At 45.2% G+C, this 10,213-nt stretch overlaps 2 protein-coding genes across 2 annotated transcripts; both read right to left on the minus strand.

Moving 5' to 3' along the window:
• Window positions 1-2,263: 2,263 nt before the first annotated feature.
• Window positions 2,264-6,003, minus strand: LOC120958295 (Hermansky-Pudlak syndrome 1 protein homolog). Its single transcript, XM_049610274.1, has 8 exons — window positions 5,539-6,003; window positions 5,310-5,453; window positions 4,876-4,988; window positions 3,885-4,811; window positions 3,685-3,796; window positions 3,274-3,488; window positions 3,015-3,194; window positions 2,264-2,844 (listed from the first exon to the last, which is right to left on the minus strand). The coding sequence occupies exons 1-7, from the start codon at window positions 5,659-5,661 to the stop codon at window positions 3,017-3,019; spliced, it is 1,812 nt and encodes a 603-aa protein (XP_049466231.1). The 5' UTR covers window positions 5,662-6,003; the 3' UTR covers window positions 2,264-2,844; window positions 3,015-3,016.
• Window positions 6,004-6,135: 132 nt separating this feature from the next.
• Window positions 6,136-7,349, minus strand: LOC120959076 (exosome complex component RRP4). The gene is made up of 3 exons (XM_040382229.2): window positions 7,086-7,349; window positions 6,492-7,012; window positions 6,136-6,424 (listed from the first exon to the last, which is right to left on the minus strand). Exons 1-3 carry the CDS (start codon window positions 7,211-7,213, stop codon window positions 6,183-6,185), a joined length of 891 nt encoding a protein of 296 aa, XP_040238163.2. The 5' UTR covers window positions 7,214-7,349; the 3' UTR covers window positions 6,136-6,182.
• Between the last annotated feature and the right edge of the window lie 2,864 nt (window positions 7,350-10,213).

Consider the following 10,213-nt stretch of genomic DNA (forward strand, 5'->3'; position numbering starts at 1 on the left):
CATGATCCTCGACTGATCTCGACTCCTGTAGAAAAGAAGCGCATCGTGTCTTCGGGTCGATGAATGAAGCTGAATTAGTATGTTGGATATAACGTCTAGCAGTTAGGATAAATGATTGAAGTTAAATTGTTACCATGTAAAATCCACCCAACACTTTTATGCTTTCTAACAACTGTTTGATCACTTTTTTGGAATATCTTCAGAACCCTGTCAGTTGATCGACCTCTGTCCTATAGTTTCATTACTAGTTTGTTTTAGATAGTTTAATCGTTTTATCTGTCTTCTCTTGGATTTTTACTACTTCTTTAACTAGCTCTATGTTCGTTCTTTACTATATTAACCCTTATGTTCTACATTTAGAATATCTACACGTTTCATTCGTCTCTATCTATCTGTTAACTCTATTTATTTGTTTTTTTAACTATTGTTAGTTAACTAATAACTTACTTACTTACTTACAATACTTCATAACTTACTAAAATGTGTATATCAGACATCTCAATGTCGTTGAAATATACTTTCTGCTGCTGACTCATTTTCAAGGTAAATTTGCTGTGAATTATTATTTTATTTTATTTTATTTTATTTTTTTTTTATTATTAAGTGAATTATTTTTGTTCTAGTAGGTCTTCTTGAAGCACTCACGTTCTTTTTTTTATACTAAAAATACCTTTTCTTGTTGTAATATTTTGTCGCGGTTCTTCCCCAGTTTGAATATGGACAAAATGCGATAGTACAAATCATCGTAAATGGCCGAAGAATCCCAGGCTGAGAAATGTTTCCAATTCCCTTGAGGTCACGTACGCTCAAACACCTTCAACACAGACAATATGCAAGTCATTAAAGAGATTCTATCTGTGGTTGGGTATGGATCTCACATGGGATCAATTCTTATCCCTAGCAAGTCAACAAAACTCTCCAAAAGATGCAAAATATGCATTGCGTCATTATGTCTGACGAAATTCCAACACGTGACCAATGATTGCTGACGAAATTTCAACTTGAGACCTTTTATTTCAGACCAAAATTTGCGTCTGCTGTAATTACTGTATTTCTATTACAATCCCAAAACAACTTCAACACAAAATAATTCTTCTGAAAATATTAATTTTCATTTGCAAATACTCTATCAGGAATAAAGAAGCCGGTAATTTACTGATACAAATCCAACACATCCACGCGCGCTTGGGTCGCACGTGTCAGCGCACGGGCGGAAGTGGATTGTACTATTCAAATACAGAGTCTCGCTCTCTCTCTCTCTCTCTCCCTCTTCCAACACTATCGCTATCAATAATGATTATTGTTATAATTGTCCCGTGACACGATCCAGTGGCGGGCAACAGTGTTGGAAAACAACCTAAGTGACATCCAAATGTAGGCCTGGAGAGGAGACGGGCAACTCCCCAGGCTGCAGCATTCATCGATGTTGTTGTCATCAAGATGTGTGCGCCATGCGATTGCAAGTACCAACATCTAACCCATGCCTCTTGTGCTCACTTGTGTTGAAATTTTGCAAGCGCACAAACCGCGCACTGCCCCATCCCGTACTGCACCGACCAACATTCATCGACAGTGCAATTAGGTCTTATCAACGCTAATCATACGGCATTAAGGGCAGTGCGCGGTTGTACCTTTCAATTCCCTTGTGCCAATCTTCAAACTGGCTGCTGCTCTGGAGTGTGGAGTACGGGGCATGTGCGTGTGCTGGTTGGGTGTGGGGAGGACTGAGCACGGTTAACCTGACCTTCGCAACGTGAGATCAAACGCATCAGATGGTTCGATGCGCTACAAAATAGCACTTTCAGTCTGCACCAAATAGAAGAAATCTTAACGGAAATGATTGACTAATGGTGTCGATAGTGCCTAGAAATGCTCAGTTGGGAATCAAAATGGAATCACACGACATCATTGGATAGAAAGTACGCTACAGTTGCGTGAGTATCTTGGTTGTCTACATTCCAGAGTTCAGAAATAACCCACTTGATAAGATAACAAACGTTGATGAACTCTGAGTGGTGAATCCCATCGACCGGGCGGATGCACTGATGAATCACGTCATCAAAACATCTGGCAAATCCCCAGGGGAAAGAGAAATGTAACATTTGTGATCTTCCATCTGGCATTAAGACACTAAGACATTAAGGTAAGACAATATATGATACAGCACGGACGTTATAAAGAAAATTTAAACTATAGGTATTAAAAAAATGAAACAAGATTACATGTCATCATGAAGTAAACTTTCACACTTTTGCGGCAAAAAAACTTTGTTATCCCTCTACATCCGGGGACACACTGTGTGTATATTGCTTTCGAATGCAAATCTTTCAATCAAACCTCTACTTTCTAAGGAACCTTTTTGAGGGATAAGAACGGGGTGGGATGGTGGAAAGATACGATGCAAACGAAGATTGTACCTAGTACGTTGATTTCGGTGGAGCCATTGATACACTGCATAAAGATGATGATGATGGTGAGGCCTTGATCATTGCACGACGCCATCTAAAGAAGAATTGCCACAGAAAGTGTGAGCCGACCGTGCCCTGGCCGTGTCTGTGTGTACTAAAGATACGATCAATTTTGATAAATATGTATGTAAATGTGCTTCTGGTGGTCGTCTCAAGGTGGTGATAAAGTTTAGTTAGCGATAGTAGTAGTGGTAGTGGTAGCAGTAATGGTAGTAGTAGCAGCCATCTGGTATGCATGGCCGCACTCGGCGGCACTTTTCTAATAAATAAACATTGCACTGTGCCGTTGCTGGATGCAGACCGATGCAGCCGGCGAATGAAGGTTGGAATGTTCTCCATATGACGTAGCGTTATGCTAATCTGCTGGAACGTACGCCTTTATCGTTGGCCAGCATTAGTGAGGTAAAACAATAGACGAGAATAATTGATCATAAATAGTGTAGAAAGGGAAGAAAAATGAGAAAAAGATTACTTACATGAACTAAGACAACTTCAAACTAATCGAATGTAACATACAACGCTGTGTAAAACTACGCTTGTTCATGCCCTTAAAGTAGATCGATCGGATTCCCAATGCATCCCGTCAGATCGGTAATGGTAACGGCTAGCCGGCGACAGTGCTCCAACACGATCGTTGAAGTGACGAGCCCTAGGTGCACGAGAAACAGCTCGTAACAGCGGACCTTGCTCGACGGTGTCCTTGGGAAGCAGCTTTCGATAAGGCGCCTGTGCGAATGACACCAACATCGGTTAGCCAATAAATGACGACCCGTTCTACTACTACTACTACTGATGGACAGCTTACTGATAGTAATCACCGGCCAAGATGCCGGCAGTCAGCGACGGTTTCGTGGCCGGCAGTACCGCCCCATGGGTCGCCGGTTCGTTCGGCTTCAAGGTCGCACCGTGCTCGTCCTCGAACCAGAGGAAGTACGCGTAGCTGAACGTCACATCTTTCCAGATCATTGACATGTAACCCTTGTCCAGATAGGTGCGCGAAAAGTCGACCATCGACCATATCTGTGAATGCGGGGAGGGGTGAAACCAGGGCACGAATATCTTGCTTTAGTATAAATACACTCTTATCAAAAGGGGGTCTATTTTTGGAGATTTCTGGAACGCATGGAGCTCCATGGAGTACATAGAAATCGAGCGTTGGATTAGAATGTTTGGCAAATGGCAATTGGCACGTTTTGTTGGGCTGTAATCATCTTACCCTGTCCTTCAGAATGTCCGACGGGTCGTGATCATCGAGTGATGGGGCAACGATTCGGCCATTGTACCGATCTATATGCATGAAGTGTACCATGCCCGGGAACTCCTCCATGTATGTGCTCATCAAAAAACAACTAATGTTAAGGAAAAAAGTGTCTCCATAAATTTAACCACCATTGAAACATTCAACTTTGAAAAGGATATGATCCCATGGTAAAGTTTTTCTGCGATTTGGCGTGCAGGAACACGAACACCTCCTTCAGGCTTGCCTCCGCCACGTCCGCAATGTCGCTCACGCGCTGCAACCCATGCTCGAGCGTGGCACAGCTGGCGCACAGCAACCGGAACAGCTCCTTCACCGACTCCACAAACATCGGCATGTTCGACTCAATCTTCACGATCAGCGCGTTGTCCGATGCTTTAAAGTAATCTGCGTACTTCTTGCGCAACGTGTCCCACCGCACGCCGAACGTGCGAATGCACTCGTCCACCTCGGCATTGTGCGCCTTCACCTTGCGCAGCGCATCCTGCGTGTGCTTCGCGTACGTTTCGAGCGCCTCGAACGCACCGCGCAAATTGTCCAGATCGAACTGGCTCTGCAGGTTCTGCAGCTTGTGCAGCGCAAAGTACACATCGTACAGGTGGCTGGCCAGTGCGGTGTGAGCATGCTCGATCACCAGCACCAGCGACACGTGCTCGAACAGCTGCACCACGTGCACGATGTGCGGTACGCAGCCGGCGTACGACTGGTGCACGCTGCCCTGCAGGAACACGATGCGCGACTCAATGCGCTGCCGATGGGTGGCACTGCGCCGATTGTACATCTGGCAGAGCAGGCTAAGGAAGAACATGTCGACGGCGGCCAACTCCTGCGCCTGGCGCGTGCTGTACCGGGCGAGAAACTTGCTGCCGACGAAGAGCAGCGAATGGGAGCGCTGGGAGTGTGGGTCCTGCTTTAACCGGTCGGTGGCTGCCTGCAGTGCGTTCACCACCGTACTCTTCACGTCCACGTTCACCAGCAGCTGCTCGATCGCTTCCATCAGCACGCCCTGGTTGATGGCGTACAGCTCCCGGTAGGTGAGGATAAGCTCGGTTAGGTGTTCCGCCTTTGTTGTATCGTTTTTAATTCTGGGGAAAAAGAAGGCGAATTCTACAGTGGATGTTTAACACGATAAATTGTGACGCCACTTACGTGAAAATGTTTGGTCCACAGATGTACTTAATGAAGGCAATGAACGCTCCCAGCTCGCGCTTCACCAGATCGACTTCTTTGGTGCTGATCTCGAGGAAAATATACCCTAAAAACTGTAACCAAGGAAGAAACAAATGAAAATAATGGTTTGAAGATAGGTCGTGAGATTGATAAAAAAAATGTAAATATTCTTATCATTCTACAACTTTATCTGATATGCCCCATTTTGCATCGCTCTGTTCAGCCAGACGGACAAACAAGGCATCCTACTTTTTAACCAGTTTTGTTCTATATGAATCCCCCCTCTTGAAGGACTTTTCGAGGTTTCAAAGGAAAGAAACAAGTTCCTTTACACAGCCCCTCCTGCTCCTTTTTCCCTAATAATTGCGCTTAAAACCTCGCCACACTCGTACGGCTTCCGAGCGGCGGCTCACCTCGTCAAACACGACGTTCAGGTTGTTCTCCATCTGGATCGCGGTGTACGCGTTGTCGAACTGGCACATCATGATCCGCTGCGAGGCCAGCAGCGGGCTGAAGATTTGTATCAGCACGTTCGAGTTCAGCTCCTGCGTTGGACACTACAAATAATTAAACGAAAAAAGGAAAAAATAATCCTTACAAATGTTTTGCTCACTGCTTCCTGTGTTTTGCCGCACTACTCACCACCGATTCCTCATCCAGCAGGCCCAAATCGTACGCCTGCTTGGACATTTTTTCCCGCATCGCTTCGTTGAAGTTGTGGTAGATTAAATCGTTCGTCTGGTCAAACACCAGTATGCCTTCCATCGTGTCGGTGCTTTTAGCCTTCCCTGTTATCCTTATCCTTTCTTTGCACCACGGAAAACAAGGACTTTGCCCAACCTTAAGTGTGGGTGTGTTTATCCTTTCTGCTTCCCTATTTCACACACTACTACTACGTACGGTGCACGGTGACAATTTGTGGGTGAAAATTTGTTGCGTTCGTAGCGAAAAGGCAAACCTGCGCCTTGCCATGGCCAGACGTCGCACGGTCGGTATCAGTTTACATTTATCAGTGCGAGCGAGACCACCGCTGTCGCATTGTTGGTGTTGCGTTCCCGCTCGCACCGGTTGTCCCGTTTGCTTTTGTGCGCATTCGTAAACACGGCACGGGCACAGAGGGAATGCACAATGCGGACATGTTTATTGACGTTTATTTAAATTTATGTGTTTCGTAAAATTGAATATTTTTTTTTATTTTGAAGAAATTATTATTTTTATACATTGAATCACGCACAACAATTAGGGATAAAAGATGAATTTATTTGCAACACACTCTCAACACCGCCTCACACCTCCAGCACCCGCAAACGGTGCTGCGTTAGGAAGGCAATGTCGGTCATGCATTCCTGGTGCAGCAGCTCGGACACGTCGTACTTTTGCGACTCCTCGTACGCGTACAGTATGCTGGTGTCGTACAGCATCATCTTGCAGTGGGCCAGCGCTAGGATGCAGTTCCTGAGCCGCGCAATCGTTTGGCGATCCTCCTTCGTCACGACATCGTCCAGGTTTTGCGTGAAGCCTCCTCCTTCTACAAAAAAGAGCAATAAACAGCCGTCAATTTGAACAACTTTCACTGTAACGTGCCCCTTGCTTACCGCCTCCTTCACTGTTCATCATCGGCGAGATCCAAATGAACCCATTGTTGCCCAGTATAATCGACGCACCGCACGGCAGATTGTGAAAGTGCGTTTTGCGCCGCTGTATCAGCGACGGAAACACCTTCACCAGTATGCCCTGCGCCAGCTTGCCGTACTTCAAGCTGCGCGTGTGCAGCGACAGCGTCCCGTCCGAGTGGACGTTCTGCACCTCGGCCGAGATCAGATCGCCCTCCTGCAGGTACTTGCGCATCTGCTTCTCGTCCTCGACGCCGCGTCGGCGCAGCTCGCCGCCCGGCAGGTTAACCGAGGACAGCAGCAGCATCGAGTCGAGCCGCGAGTTGGTGTCCACCTTCCAGCGCTTCTCCTGCACCTCGGTGACGCGCGCCACCACCACGTCCCCGATCTCGCCCACGTACCGGCCCTTGAGCGCTTTTACCGTGATCAGCTTGTTCACCTGCACCATCACGCCCGCGACGGAGGATTTGATCGTATCGTCCTCCATGTACGTACCGTGGCCGCTGAAAACACGGAGTCGCTATTAGCACACATCGCAATGGGAGAGAGGTGCCGGTTGCACCCTGTTTTGTTTACCGCATGAAGCCCTGCTGGCTCGTCACGACCTCGCCGGGTGTGAATAGACGCTGGCTTTTGCTTTCATCGCTGATGAGTGGAATGTTTACCCGGTCGCAAGCTAACCGGATGGACACGTTTGAGTTCATTGCTGCAGGACGAATGTTTTAAACAAAAAACCGGGGTGAAATCGAGCGACTGAGCCCTTCGCACGGCGTGAACCTTTGTTTACCAAACAAACGCACATGCCGTCTGTTTGACAGTTCTCCGCGCGACCCAGCAGAGTGACCAGAAATACCGATTTATCTGTATTCCTACCGATTTTTATATGCCTACCGATTCACAGATGACCGCCCTAAAACTACCGATTTTCCATTTATCCTACCGAAAATCACAGATATTTGATTTTTCAGCCGTTTCAGCCGCTTGGGTTGCTGTTTCAAGGATTGCTAACCTCATTTCCCAAATAGCCAGCTCGTACTTTATAGCTGATTTAGCGCTGTTTAACGAAAAATCGTTCCGATGTCGTACTTTGTGGCTGATTAAGAGATAGACGGTACTTTGTGGAACTATAGAGCTTTTTAACAGGCACATGGTACTCTTTGGAACTTTGCGGCTGATTAGCACTATGCGTAGGGTTCATGATGGAACTTGAAGGCTTGTTAAGAAAGGGTACTGAACTTGGTGGAACTTTATAGCTTTTTAATGCATGACATCGGTTCAAGGTGGCTCTTGTCAAAGTGTCAAAGACGGACGCCGGCAATAATCTCATTGTTGCTGCACAAGTTAGATTCGTTACTTGAAGAATGAATATTGAGTGAAGCGATTGTGAATTATCAGTAAATTGTGTAAAAATTTGTGTAATTTATCAATACAAAAGATTTAAAAATATACATATGTGTTTAAACCAAACAAATTTTGTTGTTTATTTCATCGATGACGCTTGCTTGAAAATAAAACACAAAGAAAAATAATCCCTGGCATCGTGGCATAAGGAAGCTGCTTAGGCGCTGTTTGAAAGACCCACATAGAACTTTGATGCTGTTTATCTACTGCAAAAGGCGAATTAGAGCAGCGATCTTTAGCGTGCCAAAATGAGCTGCTTAAGCAATTCTGGCTATTTGGGTAGCCAGCTCGTACTTAATAGCTGATTTAGGGCTGTTTAACGAAAAATCGGGCCGATGTCGTACTTTGTGGCTGATTAAGAGATGAAACGGTACTTGGTGGAACCATAAAGCTTTTTAAAAAGCACCCGGTATTCTTTGAAACTTTGCGGCTGATTAGCACTATGTGTAGGGTTCATGATAGAACTTTAAGGCTTGTTAAGAATGTGTACCGAACTTGGTGGAACTTTATAGCTTTTTAATGCATGACATCGGTACAAGGTGGGTTTTGTCAAAGTGTCAAAGACAGACGCCGTCAATCATCTCATTGCTGCTGTACAAGTAAGATAAGTTAATTGTAAAAGGAATATTGAGTGAAGTGATAGTGATTTTTTAGTAAACTATGTAAAATTATGTGAAATTAAAGAGCTTTTGGAGTTTTAAAATAAACATGCACATAACAAAACACAAATCGTGTTGTTTATTTCATTGATGACGCCTTGCTTGAAAATAAAACACAAAGAAAAATAATCCCTGGTACCGTAGCATAATGAAGCTGCTTAAATGCTGTTTGAAAGACCCACCTGGAACTTTGATGCTGTTTAACTACTGCAAAAGGCGAATTAGAGCAGCGATCTTTAGCGTGCCAAAATGAGCTGCTTAAGCAATTCTGGCTATTTGGGCGAGATACACGGTACCTCTTATACGCGGATTCGGAGATACGCGGTTTTCTAAACTTGACAGTTATTGGAACAAATTGTACTGATTTGACACATCATATATAACATTCCATAGAACTTCCTTTTGATCGAATGTTAAAATATATTTCAAACGGTTCCAAGCTGTTATTTTAAGTCAGAATCATATCAAATAATGAATTAAATGGCTAAAACCTCTCACTACTTGCAAAATTATACGAAAATTAGTGATATTTTGGCTGGAAATCACAAGATTCGACTTACGCGGAAATTCGAGATACGCGGTTTTTTGCGGCCGTTTTCGGTCCCCATTAACCGTGTATCTCGGGGACCGCCTGTAATTGATTAAATTTAAATGGTTGCGTTCTCAACAGTGCTCCTGCCGAAATCTGCCAATATAATCTGGCCACACTGGTCCTATATATTCCAATGAGTTTTAATCATTGAACTATAAAACTCAGCCAAACAATCATATCAATCTAAATAATCCAGCGAAAATCAAATGACAGCACGTACGATAAAGTTGTATCAAATGAAGCACTGCTGCGGCCCTAAGCGGTCGGGTAGAGCCCCGAGAAAAAGAACTTGCCACCACTGAGAAAAATAATGTGCATCTTAGTTCTTCTTTGGCTTAGAATTCCCAGTACAATTTTCACATCGACACTTCAGAAAGACCTTCATTTGTGTAGCCGCTGAACCAAATCTAATCCATATCTTAGATAAAGGATGCATATTCTCGTGAGATGGAACTTTCATTTTGCGCATTAGCCCCCCCCCCCCCCCCCCACCCCATCCCACTTAACACTTCTTTCGCTTTTACTTTTTTTTTACTCAGTTAAGTTTTGAGTTTTAACCTACCGAAAACTACCGATAAAATTTTGATGCGCCTACCGAAAACTGCCAAAATAATCTGGCCACACTGGTTGCCAGCACGTTCGAACGAGTTGCTGCTGTCAAAATTAAAATAACGTAAACATTCTACCGCTGTTGGGGAAACGCAAATCGCATTCGTTAATTTCGCTTTGCCCACCCACGGAAAGCGCAAAATGTCGTTAGATTTGGAAGATTGTGACGAGGAAACGCAGCAGCTAATTGCGGATTCGATACAGCTTGCCGACGAGCTGGTCACCACAACGGCAACGGAAGAGCTGGACCGCAAGCGCCACACCATCCTGAAGGACATCGAGTCGGACGTGGAGCAGTACGGCCGCACGATCCTGCAGTACCGGGAATCGCTCGCCCGGTTAGCGCTGCTCGAGCACGGCATACTGCACGGACTGAACAAAGTGTCTGCACCGCCCGTCGAACTGGCCGCCCTACTGGACCGGCTCGAGAGCAAGGTGGAAAC

Source organism: Anopheles coluzzii, chromosome 3, assembly GCF_943734685.1.
Source record: "Anopheles coluzzii chromosome 3, AcolN3, whole genome shotgun sequence".
NCBI classification, from domain to species: Eukaryota; Metazoa; Arthropoda; class Insecta; order Diptera; family Culicidae; genus Anopheles; species Anopheles coluzzii.

Excerpts from the sequence above, each read along its gene's own strand:
- LOC120959076 (XM_040382229.2), bottom strand. The coding sequence starts at position 7,213 with ATGAACTCAAACGTGTCCATCCGGTTAGCTTGCGACCGGGTAAACATT. Across the intron at positions 7,013-7,085 it reads AGCCAGCAGGGCTTCATGCG|CGGCCACGGTACGTACATGG; the intron begins GTAAACAAAACA and ends CCGTGTTTTCAG. Across the intron at positions 6,425-6,491 it reads GATGAACAGTGAAGGAGGCG|AAGGAGGAGGCTTCACGCAA; the intron begins GTAAGCAAGGGG and ends TCTTTTTTGTAG.
- LOC120958295 (XM_049610274.1), bottom strand. The coding sequence starts at position 5,661 with ATGGAAGGCATACTGGTGTTTGACCAGACGAACGATTTAATCTACCAC. Across the intron at positions 4,989-5,309 it reads TGAACGTCGTGTTTGACGAG|TTTTTAGGGTATATTTTCCT; the intron begins GTGAGCCGCCGC and ends CCTTGGTTACAG. Across the intron at positions 3,489-3,684 it reads CGGACATTCTGAAGGACAGG|ATATGGTCGATGGTCGACTT; the intron begins GTAAGATGATTA and ends CCGCATTCACAG.